General features: G+C 38.8%; 1 protein-coding gene and 1 non-coding gene across 2 annotated transcripts in view; both read left to right on the forward strand.

Moving 5' to 3' along the window:
* Window positions 1-16,786, forward strand: part of GTF2A1 (general transcription factor IIA subunit 1) — a 49,296-nt gene that overhangs the window by 18,312 nt on the left and 14,198 nt on the right. The window contains exons 3-7 of the mRNA XM_059688941.1: window positions 2,654-2,858; window positions 4,848-4,912; window positions 9,764-9,839; window positions 13,143-13,276; window positions 16,380-16,700. Coding sequence (XP_059544924.1) covers window positions 2,654-2,858; window positions 4,848-4,912; window positions 9,764-9,839; window positions 13,143-13,276; window positions 16,380-16,700 — 801 coding nt within the window. The remainder of the gene's footprint in view (window positions 1-2,653; window positions 2,859-4,847; window positions 4,913-9,763; window positions 9,840-13,142; window positions 13,277-16,379; window positions 16,701-16,786) is intronic.
* Window positions 4,136-4,279, forward strand: LOC132225149 (small nucleolar RNA SNORA79). Its single transcript, XR_009450800.1, has one exon. It is a non-coding gene; the product is annotated as a small nucleolar RNA SNORA79 (small nucleolar RNA).

The raw sequence follows: 16,786 nt of genomic DNA on the forward strand, positions 1-16,786 counted from the left end.
AAGTAGTTTGGCACCATTAGGAAATAGAGTGTAAGTTAGAGTAGCAGTTGGAGAGGTGATATATACCATGTGAAGCTGGGTCTTTAGAGTGAGAGGGGTTATCTGGGGTGCTAGTTAATATGCAGGTTTTTAGACTACTTTTCCAGAGAGTCTGACTTGATAAGGGTACAGTCTGATATTTTTTTATTTGATCGCAATTGCAAAAAAAAAAAAAAATAGAAATTGAATTTTGATAATCCATTAAGGGCTGTGATCTTCAATTTGGAAAGCATTTATTTAGACTTTAAAGCAGCAATTCTCACTTTAGCATGCATCAGAATAACCTGGACAGGTTATTAAGAGATTTGTGGCTCCACCCCCAGAGTTACTGATTCAGTAGGTCAGGGGTGGCACCTGAGAATTAGAACGTCTAACAAGTTTTTAAGTGATGTTGATGCTGTTGGCCCCAGGATTGCATTTTGGGGACCACTGATTTATAGAAGATCGGCCGGAAGGACAAATTTCCACTGGAATGTACTCTGTGAGGTCAAGGGATTTTTGTTAGACTTGTTCACTCTCTGTTCTCAATGCCACGAACAGTGTCTAGCATAATTATATTTAGGATGTATGACTTGATGTGGAGAACTCAGTGAGCTCAGTAATTGCTTTGCAGTAGTGCTGGTGGGGAGTAAAGGACTTGAACCAGGGCCATAATAGCAGAGGTAGATTGGAACAGTGCTTTTGGAAAGGAAATTGACAGTAATGATGGTGATTTGGGGTGGATTCTGACTCATAGGTCATTGACTTGGAAGATGGCGGCTAATTTGCATACTGCAGGCAGATCCCGCTGTGCCGCCCTGCGTGGGGCTGGCGGCAGCGTGACCCCCAGCCACTGGCCGCCCCAGGGTGAGATCCTCACCTGCCCTGTGTGGGATGGGGTGGGCAGGGCTGGCGGCAGCGCTATCTGAGCGGCCACCTGACCTAGCGCTGGATCCGGGCCTGCCATCTGCAACCAGGGGATACGGGGCAGGCACCATGGGATTGGACATACCATCTGCCACCAGGGGAGTGGGCCTAAGCCAGCAGATGGTTATCTCCCGAGGGGTCCCAGACTGTGAGAGGGCACGGGTTGGGCTGAGGGACCCCCCCCCCCCCCGCCCCTGCCAGTGCACAAATTTTTGTGCACCGGGCCTCTAGTATTACCATAATTATAATTTTAATAATTAACATTTATTGAGCACTGATTATGCTTGACTGTGAGAATTGTTTTACATAGATATCTTATTTAGGCCTCACAACAACCCACAATGAGATAGATACTGTTATTGTCTCTTTAAGAACAGTCTTCAGGCAAGCCTAAATACTAAACCTGATAGGGGAATGGTTGATCTGGGAAATTGACCTTTAGTTTACTTTTTTATTACGTCATTAGAGGTGTGCTGGAATTGCTAGTAACATATAGATACAAATCTAGAACAGGTGGAGGTGTAAGGAGATTATAAAAATCCCTATAAGTATGGCAAAGGGAGCTTCTTGAAGGATCTGATAGAAGCCTCTCAGGTGATTTAAGCAATATTGCAAGATTAGATTTTGGGGAAGAAAACAAAGTGTATGTATATGTATATGTATATGTATATGTACAAAATGAATTAAATTTCATTATATGTTTAAGGACAGTTTGTGACTTTTAAAATTTTTTTAAGTTGATTTGAGAGAAAAAAAACCCCACATTGATTTATTGTTCCACTTTTTTATGCATTCATTGGTTGATTTTTGTATGTGCCCTGACCAGAGTTCTAACCCACAACCTTGGCATATCAGGATGATGCTCTAACCAACCGAGCGAGCTACCTGGCCAGGGCTAGTTTGTAACTTTATTTGCCAATTTCTTATAAGGGTTGAGGCTCTCTAGATTGAACACTACCTGATAGAGAAGAAATGTGTTAGGGAGAAGGATGGAATAGTTGTAAATATTTTCTTTTCCTTCTTTGTTTTGGTCACAGAAATTCTCTTAGGGAGCAGTGAGAAAAATAGATATGGCTAAGCAGAAAAAGACTGTCAATCCTTGTCATAATGGAAGAGAGGAGGGGAAGTTGAAGAATTGTGGAGGGTTAAGAATACCTCTAAAAGCATTAGGCATTTTTTTCCCCCCTTCTCATTATGTAGAATTAGAGAGATGGAAAGTTGGGCTTCTCTAACTTGAGGATTGCTTTGTTAATGTTTCTCATTGTTAAGATCAGATAGGATGTATTTATGTTTTGTATGCTATTTAAGAGTTAGAAAACATTGTATTAAGGAAAGATTTCCATAGAAATAGTTAATAATAGATTTAGTATAGAAAAGGATTTTCTTTGATTACTAAAAATTTGCTTATATGAAATATGTCTAATAACTAATGAATTACCATAGAAAGTTCGTTGAAATATAAAAAGAAACAAAAAATTATTTTGTACTCTGAGGTAGCAAAAATGAGGTTAGATACCTAAAAGGTTAGTTTTTATTGATGCATACACTTGGGTAAAAAAGATTTGGTTGATTTTTGTAGTTGTATCAGTTTTGAAAATGGAAGGATTTTATAAACAGACTAATAAATAAACAAAATACGTTATGACCATATGTCCAGAGTTATCTTCCCTGACTTTTACTTATAAATCTTTAATGTTCTTTGTCTTAGCTATGGGAGAATAAACTAATGCAGTCTAGGGCAGTAGATGGATTTCATTCAGAAGAGCAGCAGCTTTTATTGCAAGTTCAACAGCAGCATCAAACCCAGCAACAGCAGCACCACCATCACCACCACCACCAGCAAGCTCAGCCACCGCCTGCGGCACCTCAGCAAGCGCAGACTCAGCAGGTCCTTATTCCTGCATCGCAACAGGGTGAGGAGACTAGATATGTTTTCCTGCTTACAACTTGGAGATGACATTTGTCATTTTCAAAGAAGAGAAATACTCTGGGTTTCTCATTTCTATTGGCTGAGGAGGGTATCTATGTTTGTATTAACATAAATTTGTATGAAATGTGGATCCTGTTTATATAATAATGATAAGTAAGTAATTCACTAATTGAAAGCCTAACATATTCAGATAAGTCTATTGATACTTTCTTCTGAAAGGGCTACATAATGGTGGATTTCCTAAAATAAGTCAGATCTATAAAGGTTTATTTACTGTTTCATTGTTTTATGTAGTTAAAATCATGGTCAGCTTTCTTTATGAAACTGATTTGTTCCTTCAAAGACATATTTGAGTTTCATCTTTGTAAATAAAAGCAAATATTAGAAGGACTTAATTAAACAGTAGAGGATTTTTATAACTATACTTTGGCAATATGAAATTTCAATTTCTTAGTAATTTATGTAAGTCTAAATAGAATTATATTTCTTTTCAGTGAAGAGTGGATATATAACATTTTAATGTAAGAAAAAAGTATTTACAGATTGTGTCCATACTGCTTTGTACTCTGCAAGTCATTTTATAGATTTTGTTTCATTGAAGCCTTATAAAGGCTTTGTGAAGTAGCTCTTACAACATTTCAAAGTTGAGGAATATCTGAGCCTTGGAAAAGCTAACAAGCTTGATTGTTACATATAATAAGTATTTTTGTCATGAAAAATTGTAGAGTAGTCCTCCTTTATAGCAGTGTTGCTTTTTGCAGTTTCAGTTACCTGTGGTCAACTGTGGTTTGAAAACATTAAATGGAAAATTCCAGAAATAAATAATTCACAAGTCTTCAATTGTGTGCTGCTCTGAATAGCATGATGAAATCTCGAGCTGTCCTGCTTCGCACTGTCTGGGATGTGAATTATTCCTCTGTCCAGTGATCCATGCTGTATATGTTGCATATGTAATAGCTCTCTCAGTTATCAGATCATATCCCCCTCAGATGAGGGTGGACTACTGTATTCAGTTATAAAACCACCTGGGCATTCCAGTGTTGTAAATCTTGTTATTGGAGAGGGGAATGAAGGTAAATGAAAATATTATTTTGATGTAACTGTTTAGTTACCTATTTACCTCATTTGAGAATATATAGATGGTGATGTATAGCAGAAATGTCTATTAGGGTTATTTCACTGATTATATCAAGTAAGACTTCTAATACTTGGTTTTATTCTGTACCTTGCTTCAAATACTTTTATCCTTTCAATCTGTTTTGATGACTGTTCCTCCTATTGCCTTCAGCCCTGGCACTAGGATTTTAGGTCATCATATATTAAAATCTGATTTTCTTCACTCAGAGAATATTAGGATGATGGGATTATCTGTTTATTCTCTGAAATTTGCGGAATCAAACACTTAATTCCTTTTACACTTAAGTAATGTTGCCATTATTTTTGATTTGTATTTTTCAGAAGTTGATGGAAAAAACTAAGATTCTTGCCCCTGTCAAATTGAGAGAAAAGGGCTATGTAAATTTAAAAAAAAATACACACCTAATTCTTTAACTTTTTGAACTCACTCTTAAACGGTTAATAACTCATTTCAACAGTTACATTATGTCAATAAAATGGTTTAATGCTAAGTTAGCAAGACAAGTTTAACAAGTTTAAGTTTAAGAATGCAAGAAATCTATATGTTTAGGTGATGGTATCTCACTACTTGTTCCCAGGTTTCCTTGAGTCTTTTGGTATAGTTACTTAAATCTTTTTTTTTTTTCATTGCTGTTTTCCAGTAGAAGGTGAGTAGTAACACAGTTGTTTTTTACCATAGAAATTTATGACATTCTGAGATATCAGATGGTTGAGTGCAGTTGATTGAAGACCATGTGGAAAGCATTAAAAAAGTTTTCAGCATTGTTTAGTGTTCTTATGATTATGAAATAGCCTCATGGTTCCTTGTTCACATGTATAATTGTGTTTTTAATAGCTGCAGCACCACAAGTTATTGTTCCTGATTCTAAGCTGATACAGCATATGAATGCATCAAATATGGTAAGAGTCAGAACGTAGCACTATGTTTGGCTCAACTTATTCTAACTGAAATTGTGATTATGCCTAAGTAGATTGTATATTGGCAAAGTTTATTCAAGGCTTGAGCAAAATGGCTGTTTTATTTGGTTTCCTAAATATTGGATTTAGAAGTAAATCTAAAGTTTAGCTTGCTACTTGGAACTTGAGTATCATAAAATCATGAGAGGGGAATACCAAAAGAGTGATGCTTTGTGGGAACTATTTCAGTCCCTGCTATTTTTGGAAAAGAGGTTTAGGGGACCTACCAAACATATTATGCTAATTATAGTTCATTTGCAAAAGATCCATTGTTAAGATCTATTAATCGCAAGATGTCAGGAATGCTACGAATTAAAAACTTAAAAAAATGTTTAAGTGCTTCAAAACACTATTTTTAAGATCAAGCATTTAAAAATGTCAAGATTTAATGATAGCATAGCCTAATAAGTTTTATTACAATATATAAATTACTACTTTAAAATGCATTTTAACCAGTTGCAGTTATTATACACTAGAGGCCTGGTGCACAAATTCGTGCACGGGTGGGGTCCCTCTGGGTGGCCTGCAGGGATCTGGCCAAAACCCGCAGTCCAACGCTGCCTGCAGCTCATACCTGCCCCTCCTGCTCATTCCGGCCCCACTGTGCCTGCTGAGATCGATTGGGAGAGGCTCACTCTACCACAGCAGCGCTCGCCAGCCATGAGCCCTGCATCTGGTGCCCTCCCAAGGGGAGTGGTCTGCGGGATTGGGCTGAAACCAGCTCTCTGACATCCCCTGAAGGATCCTGGATTGTGAGAGGGCACAGGCCAGGCTGAGGGACCCCACCTGTGCACGATCAAGCCGGGGAGGGCTCCAGGGTGTATCCACCCCATCTCGCTCTGTCCCGATTGGCCAGACCCCAGCAGCAAACTAACCTACCAGAGGATCTGCCCTTTGGTGGTCAGTGCACGTCATAGTAAGCGGTTGAGCAACCTTAGCATATCATTAGCATATTACACTTTGATTGATTCGGTTGTTCTGCCATTTGGTCTATTTGCATATTACCCTTTTATTATATAGGATTATTAGGATTAGACTTTAGATACTTCTAATGGATATCCACAGAACTTCAAAGGTTGTCAAGTATTCAAATTTTACTTAGGACAGATAATATTTTCCATCAAATGTAGTATAGTAGTAAAATTGAAAGACCCCTCCCTTCAGATCCTTGAAAAGTCTTTATTTATATCCTTAAAGATTAAAAAAAAATAAAACAGTAGAGTAGTTCTAGCACTTTCTCATAAATAGCTTTTCTTTGTTCTATTTAAAATATATAGATTGGCCCTGACCAGTTTGGCTTAGTGGCTAGAGCGTCGGCCTGTAGACTGAAGAGTCCCAGGTTCGATTCTGGTCAAGGCCATGTACCTTGGTTGCAGGCACATCCCCAGTCAGGGGTGTGCAGGAGTCAGCTGATCCATGTTTCTCTCTTATGGATGTTTCTAACTCTCTATTCCTCTCCCTTCCTCTCTGTAAAAAAAATCAATAAAATATTTAAAACAAATATTAAAATATATAGACTGTAAGTGGTATCTCAGCTCTGGCATTTTATTCTTCAACTTAGCCAAATCTTTAATTTAAAGGTTAGAATCATTATTTTTAAAAAAATATCTATTAACCTAGTGCTAGCAATGATACGTTTTTTTTCAGATCCAGTTTTTTTTTTTATTTTTTAAAGAAAAAGCAATATTTTAAAAAATGATGTAGATTTGGTGAGTGATGAGTAGTGAGCCTCAAAACTCAGTTGTGATTTATAGGCCAGATAGGAAGCAGGATTTACCTATTAGACAAATGACTTCTTTATGTATACCAGCCTTATAAATTCATAACTTGGCAGAATTGCAAATTGTACATGGAAGTAGAGATTGTGATTTTAAAATTCTCGAAAAATCAGGGATTCCTATTTGTGTTTTCAGTTCAAGTTGGCATCAGATTTTTTGTATGAAAATCATACAATCCCATGCCTAGTATTTCTCACAGGAATTTTTATTATTCGAAAAATACTTATTTTGAATCCAAGGCCCCAAGTTAACCTTCGCCCTTAAAAATAAAAGTCTCACTGAGGGATTCATATTGCAGGTAGTACTATTGGGATTGTTTCCTAGAGAATAATTTATGTCATTTTAAAACAAGTTTGGTAAAATCACTCGTAGTAGTAGGCTCATCTAATTTTGAAGATTTTTTTTGTTTTTTTTTTTGTTACTCCTCACCCGAGGATATTTTTAGGGAGAGTAGAAGAGAAAGGGAAAGACAGAGAGAAATATCGATGTGAGAGAAACACATCTATTAGTTGCCTCCGGCACGAGCCCTGACCAGGGCCCAGGCTTGGGAGGAGCTTGCAACCAACGTATGTGCCCCTGACCAGAATCAAACCCGGGACCCTTTGGTCTGCAGGCCAACGCTCTGTTCACTGAGCCAAACCAGCTAGGGCTAATTTTGAAGATTTTTAAATACTGTGGGAGAGAATGTGTTTAAAGAGACCTGGGCAAAGTCAGTGGCCTATCTCTTACTGATTTTGTTATGCCTTCTTGATTCTGAAGAGCATGCCTATTTTTAGATCAGAGTTCAGAAACTTCAGTCAATAAAATGTATTAGCATTTATGTTGTGTATTTTAGCATTTTACTTGATGTTTTCAGTATTTGCTCCATGTATTTGGCATGTTCTGAAGTATAATCAGTATAAGCTTTTTACAGATAAAAGTATTTTGTAAGAGTTTTTGTTTTCATTATTTCTTTTTTTAAAAATATATTTTATTGATTTTTTTACAGAGAGGAAGGGAGAGGGATAGAGAGTTAGAAACATCGATGAGAGAGAAACATCGATCAGCTGCCTCCTGCACACTCCCCACTGGGGATGTGCCTGCAACCAAGGTACATGCCCTTGACAGGAATCAAACCTGGGACCTTGAGACCACAGGCTGATGCTATATCCACTGAGCCAAACCGGTCAGGGCTTCATTATTATTTCTGATTTAAAGATATCCATTAAAACAGTTTTGATTTTTTAAATATATTTTTTATTATTGATTTTAGGGAGGAAGGGAGAGGAAGAGAGAGAGAGAAACATCAATGATGAGAGAGAATCATTGATTGGCTGCCTCCTGCACGCTCCACATTGGTGATCGAGCCCACAATTCATGCGTGTGCCCTGACCGGGAATCAAACCATGACCACTGAGTGACGCCGGCTAGGCCCAGTTTTGATTTTTTAAATGACTCTGTATGCTTTGGAAATGAACATAAATAATAATCATGTAATTTTGTAAATATATGGGATAGTGCTATTAGGTAGAACACTATTTCAGGGAACTTAGAAAACTATATCAAACCAGTTTTGCAAGTTATTTTTTATGAAATGATTGCTCTAATGCATTATTTATGGTAGGGATACTTCATAAAATACAGGAAGAAATTTTTGGTAGACATTGATAAAAGATGGTTTCTATGTGGTACATCACTCAACAGATATTTATTAATAGCAACTTGAATGCAGAGATGTGTGCAGGTGGCAATTCTGTCATATGCTGCATGGAAACTACTGTCAGTTTGCCTGTGAAGGGAGATATATTAATCTTATATGAATTATAGGCAATTAATATTTCTCAATAACAAGTGGTTGTTAATATGTTCCTAAAACGTAAATTACCTTTCATTTGCTTATACAGGCTAGATTTATTTGAAATTGGGTAATTGGATATCCTGCATTTGATAAAGAGAACTTGGAGGGCTATAGCTGGATTCTAGGAACTAGTGGGAATTTCAGACCTAAGATATCAAAATTACGTAGGCCTATCAAGTGACGACAACAAGCATATTTTCTTGGAGAGCTATACCTAGAGTCTAGACTAGATAGTAGTTGTATCATTAACCTACTTGAGAATAATTTTCCAAGTTTTATTGGCTTCTGCATTAGCATCTCCTAGCCACAGTTATATTTATTTCTTAAAGCTTATTCAAATAGAGATGTTTCTAAAAAATGTATAGATTAGATTGGGTTATATGAAGGCTTGGTACCTTTAAAAAATTGAAGGGGGAGGGGAAAATCTACCTATATATAATTACAGTGAGGTACATGGAAATGCTTTGAATACAGAATTGAAAAGCAGACTATTGTGTGATTCTTTTGGAGGAAGGGGAAAAGTCTCTAGGAGCCGTAAATCAAGAATTTATCCTGAATTTAAAGAAATTCAGAGTATAATTCCATATATAATTTTTAATCCTCACCCAAGAATATGTTTTTATTGAGTTTTATGTTTTTTTGGTTATTTTTCAGAGAGGAAGGAAGAGAGAGAAACATTGATGTGAGAGAGAGACATAGGTTGGTTGTCTCTCACACATGCCCCAACCAGGTCAGGCATCAAACCTGCACTTGACCAGAGAATCAAACCTGTAACTCTTTGATGTGCAGGCTGATGCTATACCCACTGTGCACACCAGCCAGGGCTCAAGTATGTTAATTTGCAATAAGGTTTTGGGAATAAGGAATCAGAGTAGGAAAGGAGATCCTGGAATGGATATTTCATATGTTGTGTACAGCATTATTAGTGTGGGTGAGATTTATTTAGAGCACATTGTCAAGGGAAAAACCAATTACATTATTCTACTTAATTTAAGCTTGAAATAATTAGGTAGGGCGTTTAGGCTAGGTGGTCTTTATTGTACCATTGTTAGAACTTTTCATTTTAGTAAATATTAAACGATAAACTTTAAATACTGTTAAAATATGCCAGAAATAAACTGAGTTCCTGTTATGCATATAGGTGGTTTTGATTTTTTTTTTTCTTGATTTTTTTTTCAGAGTGCTGCTGCTACAGCTGCTACCTTAGCACTCCCTGCAGGTGTGACTCCTGTTCAACAGATATTAACAAATTCAGGTAATTAGAAATAGTGGAACCATTATATATGTATAACTTTGTAAGACAGAAAATCTTAATATTTCTTTTACCATTTGGTTTAGCTTATTAAAATAAGATTATTTGAGGGCTATAGCACATATACCGTATTATTGCTGAGAGGGCAGTACAGAAGATGAGAACTGTACTTGAGTTTTTGATCCTTGAATGAGAATTCTATTATTGAATGAAGTATGATTGTATAGAAATGCTTATTAATTTAGTTTTTTGATGAACTCATTTAACTTGCCAAATAAGTTAAATTTGAATCATTAGAACTAATTTATGATATCAAACTAAATACTTAATTCTTATGGTATCTTAAGAGCAAGTTTATTGCATTCTATTTTACATAGTATCTCTGTGTAGACTGACAAAATTTACTGGGATTTTTGGAATATTAATGTTTGAAGAACTTACATGGACTTTAAGTATTTTCTCTATAATCTTAATTATGTAATTTCTCGTTATTTTGTTAATTTCTAAATTTGTGAAGAACAAACTAGGGCAGTGATGGCGAACCTATGACATGCTTGTCAGAGGTGACATGCAAACTCATTTTTTTGGTTGATTTTTCTTTGTTAACACATTGTTTGCAGGTATTTTTTATTGTGCGCTAACAGGTGGCGCAGGCCATTTTTGCTAATTTTTTGCGCAAATGGCAACGTTCAGTAAAATTACGATAACTTTAGTTTACGTATTTATACGTCACCTGCATTCTACCGCTATCTATAAAAAACGTATTAGTACGTGTCCCGCGCTCTACTACCCCCAGTCAACGTAAAACGTATAACTACGTTTCCTGCATACAATGTGTTAAATGGCATTTAAATATATAAAATAAATCTCAAAAATATAAATCTTTGTTTTACTATGGTTGCAAATATCAAAAAATTTCTATATGTGACATGACACCAGAGTTAAGTTAGGGTTTTTCAAAATGCTGACACTCCGAGCTCAAAAGGTTCGCAATCACTGAACTAGGGGCTTATCTTGCTATATCTATATTTATAAAATCCTAAGTAACCGTTACGACCAAATAATCAGTTGACCTGTAGCAATGATGCGCACTGACCACCAGGGGGCAGATACTCAATGCAGGAGCTGTTCCCTGATGGTCAGTGCACTCCTACAGCCATCCTCCCACAACTGGCCATCTTCCCACAACTGGCCAACCTCTCGTGGTTCCTCCTCTATTGCTCCGATTGTTGACCAGGCTGAGGGACCTCACTAGTGCATGAATTCGTGCACTGGGCCTCTAGTCTACACTAATAAAAGAGAAACATGGTAATTGGCGTACGACCGCTACCCTTCCCATTGGCTAATCAGGGCAATATGCAAATTAACTGTCAGCCAAGATGGCGGCCGGCAGCCAGGCAGCTTGAAACTAACATGAGGCATGCTTGCTTCAGTGACGGAGGACTCCAACGTTCCCCGCAGGCCGCTGCAGGCCTCTGAGCCTGCAGTTTCAAACATTTTAACAAATATAGATGCTAAACAAAACCCCAGAAACCAGCTTTCAGCCGGCTGGGATCTCAGAGCTGGGGTTGATACAGAGTTTCGAGAACCGAAACAAACCAGATACCTGCTTTCAGGAGCGGAGGCCTAAGAGCTGGAGCCTCAGAGCTAAAGCTGGCTCAGAATTAAAAAAAAAAAAAGAAAAGAAAAAAAGGAGCAGTTGGGAGCTTCAGTCCCAGCCTGAAAACAGCCCTCAGCCCCTCACCCAGACTGGCCAGGCACCCCAGTGGGGACCCCCACCCTGAAGGGTGTGTGACCAGCTGCAAACAGCCATTATCCCCTCATCCAGGCTGGCCAGGCACCCCAGCGGGGACCCCCACCCTGAACCAGGACACCCTTCAGGGCAAACCAGCCGGCCCCCACCCGTGCACCAGGCCTCTATTCTATATAGTAAAAGGGTAATATGCCTCCCAGCACTGGGATCAGCGGAACCGAGAGGCCTCCCGGCACCGGGATCAGTGTGACAGGCGGCAGCGCCCAAACCTCCTGATTGCCCTGCGGCTCTGTGTGTGACAGGGGGCAGGGCCACAACCTCCCTATCGGCCCTGCTCTGTTCGTGACAGGTGAAGGCGTCCCAACCCCCTGATCGGCCCTGCTCTGTGGGTGATAGAGGGCAGTGCCCCAACCCCCTGATCCGCCCTGTTCTGTGTGTGACAGGCGGCGGTGTGCCAACTCCCCTATCGGCCCTACTCTGTGAGTGACAGGGGGGAGCTCCCCAACCCCCTGATGGGCCCTACTCTGTGCGTGACAGGGGGGAGCTCCCCAACCCCCAGATGGGCCCTGCTCTGTGCGTGACGGGGGGTGGCGCCACAACCTCCCCATCGACTCTGCCTTGAGTGTGACAGGGGGCAGTGCCCCAACCCCTCAATCGGCCCTACCCTGAGCATGACTGAGGGTGGCATCGCAACCTCCCAATCCGCCCTGCTCTGTGCATGACAGGGGGCGGCGCCCCAACTCCCCATTCGGCCCTGCTCTGAGCCCAACCAGGGGCTGCACCTAGGGATTGGGCCTGCCCTCTGCCACCCGGGAGCAGGCCTAAGCCAGCAGGTCGTTATCTCCCAAGGGGTCCCAGACTGCGAGAGGGCACAGGCCGGGCTGAGGGACCCCCCCCCGCCCCCCCACCCCCAGTGCACAAATTTTTGTGCACCGAGCCTCTAGTATTTTAATAAAATACAATTGTTCACTTTTTTTTTTTTCAATTGTTCACTTTTTAATTAATTCAGGATTCTGGGTCATTTAAAACATCATGTAAGAAAGATTCAGTTTTGTATGTATAAGCCAGTCATGCTATTAATGTTTTGTGACAATGATAATTGGTTCAGCAAACTTTAATTATTTTTAAACATTTTTGAAGCTAAATACTATGGGGCTTTGGTTCAAAATATTAATGAATTATTATACTTTTATTTCATTAAAGCTTTAAAAATGAACAGCCTTGAAATGTCTGATATGACATATTGCTCTCATGATTCCTAACATGTTAGCAAAGATAATGTAAGCTTTTAATCAACTCATAATCTGCTGTTAGAGTTTTGTTGGAAGACAGCTTTGTAAGAGTGGTAAGTAAGGAAAATAAAACATTTTAAGCAATGTATTTGAACATGGATGGAAGTCAGTAGTTAAGGATTATAGTTTACTGTGTTTGGATGACAGCCTTTAAAACTTAGTCGTTTGACTTGATAATTTCAAGAGCCTTTGGTGGTTAGACATTCACTATGAATTCATTTATTTGAGACAATAACTTGGAATACATACTTTTTGCTTTAGGCCAGCTTCTTCAAGTGGTCAGAGCAGCCAATGGTGCTCAGTATATTTTTCAGCCTCAGCAGTCCGTGGTTCTACAACAACAGGTTATACCACAAATGCAGCCTGGTGGAGTACAGGCTCCTGTTATACAACAGGTAAAAGAATGATCAGCATGGGTTCTTTTTTCTTCTTCTGTATGAATTCTGTAGGTGGTTCCCTTCCCTTTTTTCATAGCTTTATCTACACAAATTCTTAGACTCTTCTGCAGTATTATACACCCTGTCATTCTAAATTCTTATATAACTCACAGCTTAGTTTTATTCAGTATGTTTAAGACTAAATTGATGTTATCCCTATTCACCACTCTCTATCTAGCCTCCTAAGCTAGTTATTCATCATCATTCAACAAGCATATACTGTGTAGCTATAAAATAGGATTTCTGCAAGGGACTGGAGATTTAGGAATGAACAAGGCAGGCATGAACCTGATTCATGATATCCAAAGTATCACAAAATCCTACCAATTTATAAAAGTTCTTTCTTTTTAGACTGCAGTTTTAACATATGTACAGTTTCTTAATATGTTTAAAACTAGCTTTCTCAGACTCTTGTTGTTTCCTTAGTTCAGGCTTTCATACTTTCTCACTTTTAAAACACTGTATCGGGTTAATGATGCAAATTTTTTTCAATAGATGGAGTAGTCACATGTGTTGATGTATATGCGATTTGATATGTATGCCATTTTGTTGTATTGACAGCAAGCTTCAAAACTTCATATGGCAAATTTTCTGAAGGTGTTAACATCACAGATATTTTTACGCTTAAAAATGTCGAATTTTGTGCCAAAAAAAGAGCATTTGCGGGAAGTTTTAATTCATATCTTTACTAGTATTTTGAAGAAAAGTGCTGCTGAAAGTTTTTGTATACTTTGGGAAGCTTATGGTGAACATGCTCCATCTCAAGATACTTGTGAACGCTGGTTTAAACACTTTAAAAGTGATGATTTCAACGTGAAAGACAAAGAATGTCCAGGTCAATCGAAAAAGTTTGAAGACCAACAATTACAAGCATTATTGGATGAAGATGCGTGTCAAACTCAAAAACAACTTGCCGAAAGATTAAACGTTGCTCAGCAAACAATTTTTAATCATTTATAAGCAATGGGAAAGATTTTAAAGGGAGGAAAATGGGTGCCGCATCAACTGAACAAAAGACAAATTGAAAATGAAAAGTCATCAGTAAAATGTTGCTTCAACGGCACGAAAGTCTTTTTTGCATTGAATTGTGAGGGACGATGAAAAGTGGATTTATTTTGAGAATCCCAAATGCACAAAATCATGGGTTGATCCAGGTCAACCATCAACATCAACTGCAAGGCCAAATTTAGTAATCTGCCTGGTGTTCTCGTAACATGTCATCCTTCTGTTACATCCTCTATCTTTTTGAGTTATTTCTTTGTCTGTTGCACAACTAATCTGTAAACTTTGTAAGGGAAATACTATCTCATTATTTTTGCATTCCTTGAACCTAATGGCAAGTAGTTGCCATTCAGTGCTTTTAATTTATCACTAGACATTATCTACTTACTATTTATTAACTCTAGTTATAAATGTGTTCATTGTAACATATAATTAATATTTGTTAATGTGTTCTATTTTAAAAAAATTTTTATTGATTTCAGAGAGGAAGGGAGAGGGAGAGGGGGTTAGAGAGAGATATATCAATGATGAGAGAGAATCGTGGACCGGCTGCCTCCTGCGTGCCCCACACTGGGGACCGAACCTGCAACCCGGGCATGTGCCCTTGACCAGAATCAAATCTGGGACCCTTCAGCCTGCAGGCCAATGCTCTATCCACTGATCCAAACCAGCTAGGGCTATTAATATGTTCTTTTAAAGTTGTGGTTTATTTTAGAATCTTAGGATGCAGAAGTTGAAAGGAACTTTAGAAATCGTCTGATCTGGTAGTTATCAGCTGTTGATACATGATTAATAACTTTAAGATGAAAAGATTTTATCTCCTAAATTACATAATAAAACCCTAATCTGCAAATTGACTGAATGGAGGATCGGGTTGTTATGGGGGAGCGCCGCTCAGCCAGAAGTTGGGCTCACGGCTGGTGGGTGCAGCGGCGGTGGTGGGAGCCTCTCCCACCACTGTGGCAGCACTAAGGACTCCTTGGGGGATGTCTGCCTGCTGGCTTAGGCCCACTCCCCCCGGACATCCCCCAAGGGTTCCCAGACCTGTGAGAGGGCGCAGGCTGGGCTGAGGGTTCCCCCCCACCCCCCCACCCCAGTGCACGAATATCGTGCATCAGGCCTCTAGTTAAATATTAGGCATGGAGCCTGCATATCAGTATTTTTTAAGCTACCAGGTCTTTATAATTTATAGCCGGTGTTATACTAATCCTAGTCTAATAGTAAGGTGACTACAGGTAGTCCTTGGGTTACTTCGGACTCGATGTACATTGTTTCTTGGTTATATCGCCATCTCCCATTTACAGTATTTATTAAAAAAAAGAAGTTTCGTCATTTTGACGTATGTACATATGTACTTTATGTTTTTTATTATTTATTTACCACAAGTAAAGGTCAGGAATTGTTATCTTTCTTTTAAATTTTTTTTACTGTTTCACTAATTACTGCTGTGTATGTGCTCCATGTGAGAGACGTAGGTGCTTATGTAGTGGGTTCTGACTTAAGACTTTACGTCGCGCAGTAGGAATGGATCTCCAACATAACCCGAGGACCTACTGTAAAGCCAAGAGAAGTTAAACAGCTTGCCTCTGCTGCATCTATATCTGTGATCTTATATAAAACTTGAACTCAGAAGTTCATATTTTCAGTGCAGGGTTCTTCATAGAGAGGCAGTGTAGCATCATAATAAATTGAGAGAAGTAGAAACCTAGGTTCACTTTTTGCCTTTTGGTGACTACAGGCTTAGAAAGTTACTAAACCTCTCCCTACATCAAGCAAATAAACTAACTTGTGTAACTCTTGGCCTGGAATCTGGCATAAAAATGCGTGACAAGTGAAGTAGTTATCTGCAGAAAATCTTTTTTCCTAAGAAATTTGAATTGTAAAATGGAAAATTAGTGGATCAGCACACTAGTGAAATATTTCTTTGTGCTTTCTAGTTTTAACTATTTATGAGATATGGCCATTTTTGGTGTTTCTTAAGCATTTGTATACCAAGTAATGAAACTGAGCTCCTTGATCCTTTTAATTAGTTCCTAACATTTGGTTTTCTTTTCCTTAGGTTTTGGCCCCTCTTCCTGGAGGGATTTCACCACAGACAGGTGTCATCATCCAGCCTCAGCAAATCTTATTTACAGGAAATAAGACTCAAGTTATACCTACAACAGTGGCGGCACCTACACCAGCACAAGCACAGATTACTGCAACTGGCCAACAGCAACCACAGGCCCAACCTGCTCAACAACAAGCTCCATTGGTATTGCAAGTTGATGGAACTGGGGATACATCATCTGATGAAGATGAAGATGAGGAAGAAGACTATGATGACGATGAGGAGGAAGACAAAGAGAAAGATGGAGCTGAAGATGGGCAGGTAGAAGAGGTAAGTTTCTAGTAAAAGACTTGAAATTAGAAGCTATGCAACCATTTCTTCTTTTACGTGGTGCCAAACTTGAGTTATACCCTATT

The sequence above is a fragment of the Myotis daubentonii genome, chromosome 1 (genome assembly GCF_963259705.1).
Source record: "Myotis daubentonii chromosome 1, mMyoDau2.1, whole genome shotgun sequence".
In the NCBI taxonomy this organism is placed as follows: domain Eukaryota; kingdom Metazoa; phylum Chordata; class Mammalia; order Chiroptera; family Vespertilionidae; genus Myotis; species Myotis daubentonii.